The sequence below is a fragment of the Aotus nancymaae genome, unplaced genomic scaffold, assembly GCF_030222135.1.
Source record: "Aotus nancymaae isolate 86718 unplaced genomic scaffold, 86718_ANA_hifiasm-v0.15.2.pri h1tg000014l, whole genome shotgun sequence".
Classification (NCBI taxonomy): Eukaryota; Metazoa; Chordata; class Mammalia; order Primates; family Aotidae; genus Aotus; species Aotus nancymaae.
Window position 1 is genome coordinate 124,111,107 of NW_026988425.1, and position 13,323 is coordinate 124,124,429.

The 13,323-nt window shown below is 46.7% G+C and overlaps 1 protein-coding gene across 3 annotated transcripts in view; it reads right to left on the reverse strand.

Moving 5' to 3' along the window:
* The window catches only part of TRPM1 (transient receptor potential cation channel subfamily M member 1), a 155,172-nt gene that overhangs the window by 69,590 nt on the left and 72,259 nt on the right, over nt 1-13,323 (reverse strand). For all 3 annotated transcript variants that reach the window (XM_012472491.2, XM_012472492.3, XM_012472490.3), the window contains exons 2-10: nt 12,530-12,609; nt 10,314-10,509; nt 8,205-8,418; nt 7,378-7,502; nt 6,423-6,594; nt 3,470-3,644; nt 2,980-3,103; nt 1,651-1,723; nt 697-797 (exon numbers count right to left, since the gene is read on the reverse strand). In XM_012472491.2, coding sequence (XP_012327914.1) covers nt 697-797; nt 1,651-1,723; nt 2,980-3,103; nt 3,470-3,644; nt 6,423-6,594; nt 7,378-7,502; nt 8,205-8,418; nt 10,314-10,509; nt 12,530-12,609 — 1,260 coding nt within the window. The remainder of the gene's footprint in view (nt 1-696; nt 798-1,650; nt 1,724-2,979; nt 3,104-3,469; nt 3,645-6,422; nt 6,595-7,377; nt 7,503-8,204; nt 8,419-10,313; nt 10,510-12,529; nt 12,610-13,323) is intronic.

Sequence of the window (13,323 nt, forward strand, 5' to 3'; positions counted from 1 at the left end):
ACATGTGCGCACACGCTCATCCCCATGTCACACACACACGTGCATGCACACACGCACACACACACGTGCTCATCACCATGTCATGCACACACACATGTGCACACACACACGCTCATCTCCATGTCACACACGTATTTCTCAACACCCCCCACACTGCTCATCGCTGATGACACACACATACACGCATAAACACTATACCACCCATACCCACACACATTACTCACCTACACGTAATCCTACCACATATAGGCACACCACATATCACACACTCACAGACACCCTATACACACCCACACCCACCCCACACAGACTTCTCTAGGCCTCCAGGGTTTCATAGAACATAGTTTGAAAAATCAATGCCCTGGATGGAAGCATTGCATTTAATTTTAATAAGCTATGTTATTTCTTTTTCTTTAAAAAGGTAAAAACCCACTTTCACCAGCAACGATAACATATTTGGTGATTAATTTCTTTAGGAGTACTGGTTTGACTCTGGAATTTCTGTTAGCAGCTCTTACTTCTTGTTGGTTCTTTGAAGTTAAACAGTAACATGTTCTAATGACCCTAATGGATTACACATCGTACCGTCAGAAACCCCACATATTTCCCGAGTTCCATGTTACAAGGGAAAACATACTAATATGTCACTTGTACAAAGTCATGAAAAATGATATGAATTGAAAAAAACAGTTTCACCGGCCAGTGGGGCCCAAAGACAAAGATCTGGCTTCGTGCTATGTCCACGCGGTTCCAAGCCAGTGCCAAGCTCAGCTGATCTGGAGCAGATACATTTGTTCCTGGAAAGGCAAGAAACCAGAACGATTTTCACTCCACGCCTGGACCACCAGGGTTTGGCGGGTGCTGGGCAGTGAGCACAGGCATCCCCTGGGCTGCTGGCCTGGAAATAAGCATTGCTGCCTTTACTTTCACCCTGAATGACCACTAAGGCCCTAAACTCAAATCGCTTCCCGGGAGGAAGGTGGAGGCAGCTTCTTCTCATGCCAGCTTCTCATGCATGGTCTCCTTGGGAGGGACAGAAAAGGAACCCAGTGACTCAGGGACCCTCATCTCCATGAAGGGTGGAACCCTGGGACTGCCAGGCCAGGCCAAGGGACATCAAGAAAAGCAGCCCCCCTACCCTACAGAGATGAGCCCAGTGCTGCATGGCAGCCAGCCTGACAGTGACCCCTCTCCTTTCTGTACTCCCTGTCCCCTCATGGCACCAGGCTAACCAAGAGGCAGGGAGGAAGTGTGAAATCCAGAGCCAGACTCCCCCTGCCCATCAATGCCAGCTTGAAGCCTATCATTAGAGCCAAGACGGGGAAATTGGACAGAGCACTGTGGAATGTAGTGACTGCAAATGAACCCATCTCGTGTTTACACTGTAAGAGCCGAAGTCCTCAGTGAACCAGTTACAAATAGAAACGGTTCTGACCTCAGCCCATCATGGTCCAGAAGCACCCACAGCCCTCTGCCCCACAGGAACCTGCAGTAAGCCTTGTCATTCTGCACGGCTTCACGCTGAGATTGCCCAACTGGCCTGGCTCAGGGCCTAGCACCAGCAGACATGGTCCATGGAGGTGGGGAGGGGAAGGATTACCGGCCAGGCCAACATCAAAGGCACAAGAGTCACCATTTCCCAGAGCTCACCTTTCAGCAGGGCAGTTAAAATCGCCATCTCGATGTCCTGCTGGCCCTCAGAACCCATTCTGAATACAGTGACCTGAAAATGTGAAAAGAATGAGGTAAAGCCAAGTTGAAAACAAGAGGGAGACATGGGGTGTTGTTACAAAATGACCAGAGAGACTGACACATAATAAAATGATCCTGAGCGCTGAACAGTTTCAAACCAAGTGCTGGTGATTTCTTTTCTTTTTTTTTTTTTTTGATAGAGTTTCGCTCTTGTTGCCCAGGCTGGAGTGCAATGGCGCAATCTTTGCTCACCACAACCTCTGCCTTCTAGGTTCAAGCAATTCTCCTGCCTCAGCCTCCTGAGTAGCTGGGATTACAGGCATATGCCACCATGCCTGGCTAATTCTTTTGGTATTTTTTAGTAGAGATGGCGTTTTGCCGTGTTGGCCAGGCTGGTCTCAAACTCCTGACCTCAGGTGATCTGCCTGCCTCAGCCTCCCAAAGTGTTGGGATTACAGGCATGAACCACCATGCCTGGCTGATTTCCCGAAGTTACAGTATTGCTCTGGGGTCCCTGCCTGTGTGCTGATTTTATTACTTTCCCCATCCATTCGAGAGGAGAGGAGCTACACTCCAAAATCTCAGTTGCCACGGGAGATGTAAAGTCATATCTAATCAGACAGGAGATATTTGTAGGAAATATGTGTGTTTAGAATTTTAAAGAGGCTGTCTTATGTGCACAGGAGTGCCTTTTTCTTATAAATACCACTGAAGGGCCAGGCGTGGTGGCTCACACCTGTAATCCAAGCACTTTGGAGGCCAAGGCGGGCGATCACCTGAGATTGGGAGTTCAAGACCAGCCCGACCAACATGGTAAAACCCCGTCTTTATTAAAAAATAAATAAATATAAATAAATAAATAAAAGAAATTAATGTTTTTAATATTTTATAATAATGAAAAAATATACCACTGAAGAGGGAAGGAGTAGGAAATTATTATTGCATTTGGAAAATAAAATAACATAACTTTGTAAGCACGTCTGACAGGGTGCTCTGCGGTCCTTTCCCCCAAAACTATCAATCTGAGTAATGTGAGCCTTGGAGGATGTTGTGTGGTGTCACGTCCCATTTGCTAATGTTCGAAAGCGCCAGGGGCCCTCCCCTGCGTGGGCGTGTTCAGCTGCTGTCATGTGCACACAGCTGCCAATTTGGTATACATTTGTACTGCCTCTCAGAAAAGGCCAGACTAAAATATGAATAACCCTGTCATGCACACATGGGCAGAATTAGAAAATGAAACGTAATTCTCTCCACAGAGCTTTTTGGAAATAAATGCAAGACACTTACGAGTTCTTTTTTCTTCATGCACTCCATTATAATTGCAAACAGCTGATGCGATTGTGCCTTATTGTAATTAAATGTTTTCTGAATGGTAACTAGAAGCTGCTCCTTGAGGGACTCATTTATTATCCTGTTCAAAGAAAATGCAAGAGAACAAAACAAGGCAAGTTAAATCTATATACGAATAAGTCAGACATCTCTCTGTCTTTGATTTGAGACTTTGCTGTCTCCGTATTCTCACTCGTCCTAAATTCCAGCTTCGTTGCGAACTTTCTAAGGGAAAATGGAGTTGGAAGCAAGGGAGAGAGCATTCCGTCGGGAACACCCTGCTCCTGAGAGTTCCCCTGGATGCTGACCTCAGAAAATGGGGAGAGGAGAGCTAGCAAATCTTCCTGATTTAAACATGGAATGTCCAAGCAGACCACTTCAGATTTTCTCCTTGGCCCAACAAAGAGGCAGTCACGCACCCGCCCTTCCTCACGCTCAGAAATCCTACCCGCCTTCTTCACAGTACTTGTGCGCAAAGGACAGGATGTCCGAGGCGCGTCCGCTGCCATCGCAAATCACCACGGGGACGGGAGGGTCTTCTCGCAGGTATTCCAAGACGATGGACGCCACGTTAGGGCCCCCCTCCACCACGAGGCCCACGAGGGGCACGCCCTGCCCCAGTCCTGCAACACAAACCACATTCACCAGTAGCACCTGTGCCCTGTACCGACGGCCCGCTCGTTTAACTCCTGAAGTATGGGGAAGTGTAAAAACATTATGACTTGGGGCATGCTACGTCTGGCTGGAAGGAATTCAGGCACATGATAAGAATTTTCTTTTCTTTTTTTTTTTTTTCCTGAAACAGGGTCTCACTCTGTCCCCCAAGCTGGAATGCAGTGGCACAAACATGGCTCACTGCAGCGTCAACCTCCCCCAGTTCAGGCAATCCTTCCACCTCAGCCTCCTAAGTAGCTGGGACTACAGGCGCATGCCACCACACCCAGCTAATTTTTGTATTTTTGGTAGAGATGAAGTCTCGCCATGTTGCCCAGGCTGGTCTCAAACACCTGGGCTCAAGTGATCCACCTGCCTCGGCCTCCCAAAATGCTAGGATTACAAGTGTGAGCCACTGCGCCCAGCCCGATTTTTATTCTTGCATTCTGTCACATATTGTGGCCTCACAGGGAAAATGAGAATCTCAAAATCGGGAAATTTCTGACCCAGACATGGTTAAACTCCTGAATAACCCACCCTCCTGATGTTGGGTCTACCTCAAGGTGAGCGCTGAGAAATACTGGAAGATATTCCTTGCTGGAAAAATACCTCCCTGGCTGTTTTAGCCCATGGTCTGAAATTCCCACCCTGATAGCTGTCCCTGAAGAATGAGACAATGAAAGGGGATCTGGACCAGCCAGGGAAATTGCAGTTCGATTCCTGGCCTCTCCCTTATGGCACTGGGCCAATCACCAAATCACCAGAAGCCTTAGACAGACATCTGTAAAAAGTGAACAATTACAGTGCCTCCCTTACCTCCTGCAGGTGTAAAAATATCAGAACATGTGTTTGGCTATCAAATAATTTTGTGAACGTTAAGTAGCATACAAATGTGGTATGCTGCTCTTGTTGACATTTCTGTCTTCAATGGCGGGAATAAACCACAGATCTTGGAGGCAGCCACATGGACCACTAGTAGCCTATCAGTTAATGACCTGTCCCCAGAGTCCTCTGTCTGTCTCTATCAGTTAATAGGACTCTTCAAGAACACAGTGGGCACCAGTTAACTTTTGGTGGCAGAGCGTGCAGGGATGGCTCTGGGAGGCAGGAGGTGGTAGGAGGATTCCAGGAAGTTGGGATTCTGGAGTGGGAAGGAAATGGGAGTGGAGGCACATTTGCCTGCTTCCCAATTTTACGCCCAACAGGCCATCACGGATCACCCTCTGAGCCTGTTTCACCAGCTGTCCGTTGGTTTGTGATGGGAATTAGTCAATCTGCATTAACTAAAGGCAAGTAGGAGAAGTGCTGTTGGCCTCAGCTTTGAAGGGCTTCAGATAAAATCTGCTAGCATTGGTTATGAGAAGATTGGAGAATTTCAAATTAGCTATTTCAGGGTTTCTAATTTGCTTCCCTGATGCATTTCTACAGTCAGGGACTCTTACATATTTTGAAGGACTCTGCTGCGTCCTACCAGAGTAATTATGGTTAAGTTCATTTCAGCAATCATGCAATGAGGGTCTGCATTGTGCCAAGCCCTGACCAAGAGACATTGGAAAATTGAACTAAGATATCCCAGACTCTGCCTTTGAGATTTCCAACCCAGGCAAGGCTTGGTATTTTCAATCTTCAGGAATATGGTGGCCAAATCACCTTCTTTTCTAGAAACAGTGTAGAACAGATTCTTCTTGGCCTAGGCTGGAGTCCTTGAAGCTCCGTGCTGTAGGAAGTGACAACTGAGCACCCCTTTGCTGTCCCTGCCCTGCTCAGAGCCCTAGGCAAAGGATGACAAAGGGAAGCCCACAAGTCACATGGCCAGGTGAAGTGGGGTGTTATAAAAACTTCTAAGTCCAGAAAAATTAGAGATGTGAGAACAAAAAAATCAGTCATCGACCAATTTATTCATCGAGACCTGATTCCTGGAAATCCACAGTTTTTTCTAGGAGGCCATCCCCATTCTACCCACTCCGCAGTATCACAGTCCCATACATGGTGCTTCACAGTGACCATTCCAGGACTAGATGCTCATCCACAGAAATCTTGCCAGTAATGGGAAAACCAAACTACACTTTCAGACTGTTTTACAACTGTCTGATGTTAAGAATTACTGGAGTATAAACATGCTCCGAGATTATACCAGTTATTTTAATTCTAACCAGTTTTACCACTGTTTCATCTGGTTGAGGTTCGTTTCTTTCTCTCTAGTTCGACCTCAGCTTTCACTTGATGGTGACAGCTCCCGCTCAGGACCAGCAAGGATGATGCCCCTTCAGGAGCAGACGGCTCCTGCTGTCCTCTCCAGAGCTGTCCCCATCTAGCCATCTTAGTCTACATGAGAGGCCCAGAGTTACAGAGATACTTAATGATCACATAAGACTTATCACGAGATAGAAGGAATCATACTAAGTCTTTGAAATTTTTTTTTCCCTGTTAAAACATTTTTTAAAATAACAACTAATTGTAGGGAAAAAGAACCACTGGGTAACTATGGTGGGCAAGGCCATCACCACGGCAAGCACCGAGGGTTGTTTCTTGTGCCAACTTGTGAACCTGGGGCAAAGCAACCCCACATAGCCCAGTGGAAGTGATTTGGTGGGTGACTAAGTAAGGCATCTAGGTAAGACATTTTTGATTGACCTAACAAGAATCAAAGTTAATCTCCCAGTCCCCTTGGGCAATCTCCTTCTCAGGCTTATTTTCTCGGTGCCGGCACCAGCCCAGCAGGAACACGTGCCTTCACCAGCACTTACTCGTGTTGATCTTCTGCAGGGAGATATGCTTCTCCAGCAGCCTTCGCAGCTTCACCTCGGCACCGTACTTGCCCAGGGTGCCATTGTCAGCCAGGATGAAGTGGGTGTGGGAGTTGTTGAGCACAGAGAGCTTACTTAGAGGGTTGGACATGGTCTGGTACACTCTTGTTACCTGGTGAAGTGCACAGCGCAAATCAGACCTGCAGGACTTGGACGTTAAGACCAACAAGGGAAGCAAGCACAGTACACATGTGCAGAGACCACTGCACTAAGACCTATTCTCGCCTCTCTACCCTGCCTTTGAAGGTTTTATTTTTGCCACTTGTTACATTAAAATGGAAAGAAAGTTAATTGTTTTAGATCATGACAATCTAGCAATTACACTCCTGGCACTTATCCCAGAGAAATGAAAATTTATGTTAACCTCAAATCCTGCACAGGAATGCTTATGGTTGCTTTATTTATAACAGCCAAACTGTTCCTCAACAGATCAATGGTTAAAGAAACTGGCTCATCAATACCACGGGATGCCATTCAGCTATAAAAAGGAATGAAGTCCGATACACATGGCAACTTGGGCGCATGTTCAGAGAATTATGTGGAGTGAAAAAAAGCCAGTCCCCAAAGGTTACAATACTGTATGATCCCATTTACAGAATCTTCTTGAAATGCAGTGGAGACAGATGAGTGGTCTCCAGGGGTTAAGGAGGAAGAGGGGTAGGAAGGAATGAGGTATTTGCATGTGAAAGGGCAACAGGAGACCTTGACCATATCAATGTCAGTATCTGGGTTGTGATCTTGCATTATGGTTTTGCAAGATGTTACCATTGGAGGAACGGGACAGGGTGCAAGGGAGCTCTCTTATTATTCTTACAACTGCATCTCAATCTACAGTTACCTCAAAATCAGTAATTAATTTTTTTAAATTGCCAACATTTGCAGAGAAAGTACTTACATCCTTTCCAACCAGGTCTTCCTTATTCTCCACGATGCCCCATGGAGCAATTCCTATAGCACAAACCCGGCCTCTGGACTTGGAGGAGTGGTCTTTCAAGGCATCCCCCACGTGGCTGATGACACCTGTGAGCAGCCATCGGTCATATTTTAGGCCCTTCTACTTCCCAGCATACCATCATTCATGAACTTTAGGGACACCTGCCCTGAGTCCCTACATTCCCTACAGATAGGGGGTGAGACATACTCATCTTTATCATTAAAATAAAGTACACTGAAAGTCTGAGCTCATGATAACTAGTGATCTTGCATTAACTCCAAAAACAGTAAAAGAAAAACAGAAACCAAAACAGCTGTGCAGGGAGTTCCTTTATGGATGTCTAAGACCTAAGGTTGGAAATAACTGGAGTCTTTCTGGCATTCCTTGGCTGCCTTCAGTGAAAGCTGAGAGCCAGAGTGCCTCCTATGTTCCTTTATGTCTTTGTGCCTCAGTTTCCTCTCCTGTAACAGGAAAAGGATTGTCAAGAGGTCTAATGAAGATGCTTGTACAGGGCTCAGATCAAAGAATACTGCATGTAATGGGTGACCCAGAGATGCTGACCATTATGACAATCATTATTATACTTGCTGGTCATTTTATTTATTTATTTTTTTAAGAATCATACCAAAGTAAAATCACAAGTCAGGGAATAAAGACTTCACTTTCGTCATAAACGTGATCAGGATGCAATATGTTTTGTTGTCTTTAGTTATTAGAAAGCTCTTTGGGGACCACAGTGAGTTCTGGGTGGTACATTTATTATCAGGAGGGAAAAGGCCTGCTCTTACCTGTGCTGACACCCCCGGTGAAGATCCAGGCCCCCGTGGTCATGGCAGCCTTGATCAGGCCTTTCCCAAAGACTTGCTTCAGCTTGGGCTGCATCTCAAAGTTCTGGAGGCCTCCATGCACAGATATTAAGAGCTTGGGGAGTTCCAGCTGCCAGTCTTTCACCATGAGATGCAGCAGCGAATCTGGCTTGGTGTCATAGGACACACGGATATACTGTGAAAGAGTGTGTGGTGCTCAGCCTCTGTTCTTGGTTTTGCTTCTCATATCAAAGGGGAGTGAGGCTATGGCTCATGTCCAAACAAGAACTGTCTGGCTTGTCTCTTCCTCAGGGCCCTGGAGACCTCTGTGTGAGTCTGTGGCCAAGTGACGGAAGGGAACTTTGGGGAAGACTGTCAGGTTTAGCAAATACAAATACAAGATGCCTGGTGCCATGGTCTGAATGTTTGTATCCCCCCAAAATTCATGTGGAAACCTAATTCCCAATGCAATAGTGTTAAGAGGTGGGGTTGAGCGTGGTGATGAGAGTGGATCCCTCATGAGTGGGACTAGTGTCCTTATAAAAGAGGACGCAGAGGCTGGGTGCAGTGGCTCACGCCTGTAATCCCAGCACTTTAGGAGGCCGAGGCAGGCAGATCATGAGGTCAGGAGTTCAAGACCAGCTTGGCCAACATGGTGAAAGCCCATCTCTACTAAAACCACAAAAACTAGCTGGGCATCCCAGCTACTCAGGAGGCTGAGGCAGGAGAACTGCTTGAACCTGGGAGGTGGAGGTTGCAGTGAGCCGAGATAGTGCCACTGCACCCCAGCCTGGGTGACAGAGCAAGACTCCTCAAAAGAAAAAAAAAAAGGACGCAGAGAGCTTGTTCTTTGCTTCTGCCATGTGAGGACACAGCAAGAAGGCGCCATCTGTGAAGCAGAGGGGGGCGCTCGCCAGATACCAGATCTGCTGGCACCTTGATCTTAGGCCTCCCAGCCTCTAGAACTGTGAGCAATAAATTTCTGTTGTTGATAAATTACCCAGCCCAAGGTGATTTGTTATAGTAGCCGAACAGACCAAGACACCCAGTTAAATCCGAATTTGAGAGGAACAATGAAGAATGTTTTAGTACAACATTTTTATTAAATGCAATAAATCATGCAATATTTGGGACATACTTGTACTGACAATTTATCCATCATATGTCTGAAATTCAAATATAACTGGGTGTCCTGTATTTTATCTAGCAATCCTAACCTGGGAGGAATCAGTTCCAAAGCTGGCTTAGTTAGAACAGTGGCCCAAGAAGTTGGATGAGGATGTTGTCGAGTAAACGGGAAAGGGGATCATGGGCCCACATGTGAACTTGACTTTCTCTTCAAAGTGAGGAGGAGGTTAACAATGCTCAGATGCCGTGTCTCCTATGAACTGCTTCTTTGTGTCCGGGCTAATATGTAGGGTGCCATTCCTGAAGACTGTATATTGTGGCATTTGAAACATGACTGAATTTTATTTGAACGATGACGTTGGGCCAGTGAAATAAAATGAAATTGCAAAAAGGCTGTGACTGGGCATGTGGGAGTGTAATTCAGAGTGAGCTGGAACAGATCTCAGAGCTGAAGCTTCCCACCTCTGGCAGGGCTCACTGGAAGGGCAGAGGGCACTCCCTGTTTACATGCAAATTTGAGGGACCTTGGTCTTTCCCGGGCCAGCTGGGTGCAGGCCCAGGGAAGCTGTGGACAGACCTCAGAGGAAAATATTTCCAAAGACTCTCAACCCATCTAAGGGGGCTGCAGGTCCACAGTTATTAGAAAAAGGAATTTGTCTTTCATTACTGAAGATGGAGCAATGGAATATGGTTGCAGGGCTGGGTCAGAGCCTGGTTTGTGGATTCAGCGCTTTGGTATGGATTTACGGGACACTACACGTTCTCTACAGTGGTGTCCAGTTTCCAAGCCTCATGGCTAAAAGCCATGTGCACAGATATATCTCTTGGTTTTTCAATGAAATTATCTAGGAAGATTGAGCCATAGCCATAAAGGAGACCAAGTGTCTGCAGTTTGGGGCTGGGAGACTGGCCGCCAGTGACAGCTGTGATCCCAGTGGCACCACGTCTGAATGCCTGTCTTACCATGGCTTTATTGGAGTATCCGCCACCCTGGAATTCAAGAACTCCATAGGAATCGGTTGGGTAGCTCTGGGTGTGCTTGGAGACGGACCATTTCTCAGGCTGAGCCTCCACCTGTTGGTTTTCCTCTTCATTTTTGCTGGGTGTTGCACTCGGCAGAGGAGGGATATGCTGGTTGGTGAACTGGCCACAGCAACACCTGAAAGCAAAGGCAAAGCAGGGTCTTTCTACAACAATCTTCCCCTTTCCCCTTCATTAGCAAAGATAAATTAACCTCAACAGGAGTCTACCAACACTTTAGTAAGCCAGCTTTATTAGGGACAGAAATGCCCCTTCTGACGGCCTTTTCCAGATAATCAGTGCATATCTCTGTATATGCCAGTCAATTTTAGACACATTGGATGGTTGCCCTTCTTTCTGAAAATATTTTAACCCTTTTTGATATCTTGAAGTACTGAATATTCCGTGACAAGGTATGGACATGCCCTCCAAACACAGAGTTGACCTTCCAGATTTTTCTTTCCCTTGTCTTTCAGGTTGGAGTGTAGCGGTGCTATCACAGCTCACTGCAGCCTGGATCTCCCAAGCTCAGGTGATTCTCCCACCTCAGCCTCCCGAGTAGCTGGGACCACAGGCATGTACCACTATGCCAAGCTAGTTTTTGTATTTTTAGTAGAGACAGCATTTTGCTATGTTGCCCAAGCTAGTCTTGAACTCCTGGGCTCAAGCAATTTGCCTGCTTTGGCCTCCCAAAGTTCTAAAATTACTTACTTAGGTGTCAGCCAAATTTTTCAATATAGTTGAATTCTTCTGTTCCTTAGTAAAACATTTCTCCACCCAAGTAATGCTAAAAGGCTATTTCAAAAGTGACCAATATGTCTTTCTCTGCCTTGGACGGATGGCCCACTGGGCCATAACATGCCCCAGCCTCAGGGATCTTCTAGTTCTACGGCGTCTCTCCCAAAACCCAGCCCGTCTCTCATGCCCTCCCTGTGCTCTGGCTTCTAGGCTTCTCTGAACATGTTTCCTGGCTTTGTGCCAGCTTTCTTTCCTTGTGTGCCTAGGATTTCATCTGTTTTTCTGTCATTTTAGGCTGCCGCTCTTGTGAGTAGACTGGACCCACCAAAAGCTTGAACAGTTTGTAAGGAAGAACTACAACAGCTTGGAGTGATATCTTGGAAGAGATGGAATCCAGGGATGGCATGTAGGGCAGGTCTGTTCCTGGGCCCACTAGAAGTCTGTGGGGGCAGTTGTGCACCCTAGCAGGTGGGGCGGGTGAGCTGGGGGTGGAAGAGCTAGGGATGGAGTCGGCTTGAGGACTAGAGAGTCCTTGAGGACTAGGACTGTAGGGCTGGCACAGAGAGTTTTCAGGATGGCCTACGTGCCATTGAAATAAGGAGGGACATGTAGGTGTAACAAAGAGGAGACTTTTGTGACCATTGGCATTGTTTCATAACGGCATGTCTTACCTCTGCAGTAATTGCTGGGGTTTAAGCAGGGAGAAGAATCTGCAGGTGGTGTAGGGCAAGGGGCAGGCTGGGGATGTGGAGGGACTGATTGTGTGCGTGAAACAAATTTGAGCCAGGTGATCTCAAAGAGTGTGTGCTTCCAGGTCATGATTCTACCTGCAAGGATTTCATATTGTATGAATATATGGATAAACTGTTCCCCCTCCCCCAGACTCAGCCTCATAGCTTTTGCCCTTAGAGGTGAGACATTTTAGCTAAATTAATCTCTGCTTGCACAACTTTACAAGGCCTCTGTAGCTTATAACAGATGCATTTTCACGTAGGTGAATAAAATTGTTTGACATTTTGTGTACAAGCCAAATCCTTTAATAAAGTTATAGCTAGTTCATCCAACCGCTCAGATCTTTCCTGTGATGGAAATTCCTTTTCGTCTAAATACATTATGAAATGCTATTGAAGAAGCCTGGAAAACATCCTGGAAACCTATTGAAAGCCCTCAGCTCCTTGATCTTGCTAAGACTATGTGGGCCCATCTGGTTATGAGAGTTTGCATCAGGGTGAATGGTGGATAGAAACTCTTTCTTGAAGCCCTTTGCACGTCAATGGAGTAACAAGGAGCCTGAATGACTCCCATGGGGAATAGACGCTGGCCACCCTTCTGGACTCCTCTTTCTGACTCCTACAAACACTAGAAGAGTGGTAGACAAGCATTGGTTTGGAGAATATCGTTAATTACGGCTTCCAATTTACCTGTTAGGGTCTTTCGGGCTAGGAATTACAAAGATGCATTCCCGTTTACAAAAGGTTTTTTCTATCCAACATTTCTGACCCTGGAAGAGAGAGAAGTAGATATTAGACCAATATATTCCCAAGCCATCATCAGACTCCACTCTTATACTTTTATAAAACAATATGTCTGCCCACAACATCTGAATAGTCATCTCCAATAATGGTGGATGCAAGTCTTTCAGGATCTTAGCTCTAGTACCTTTTAAGAGAAATGGCTTGCAAGTATGTATTCGATGGTTCTCATTTTGCACCTTAATTCATTCATATCTACCTGTTGAAGATGTTTTTTGCGCACAGCTCTGTGCTGGGAGCTGGGGGGATTTCCGAGGATAAACTGCAGTGTAAGTGATCTTCACCATCTGGAAATGGCATGTTAGGGGCGCAGCTCAGGGAGGCCACCTGGAGCAGAGGGAGGTGGGAAGGAAATCCCCTGTGGAGGCCCTGCTGGTGCCGGATGCTCAGCGGTTGCTGCTGGCTTTATGCCACATGGCCTCTTGTTCTCAGTCACCAGGGACACCTCACACAGAGAATGGGCACTGGGAAGTGAACTGGCCTGCATCTGAAGGGCCCCATTGGGCCTGCCTCTCAGGGTTTGTGGAGTCAGTTGGTGGAGAGAGCTGGGGAGAGCCCTTCCTGCAGGCAGGAGGTAGGTACAGGCAGGCTGCAGGGCGGGGGTGTCCAGGTTCCCCGGAAGGACATGAGGGAGGCAGGGAGAGAGCCAACTCCCTTTGCTGGATCTCCACGAGGCCTGGCTC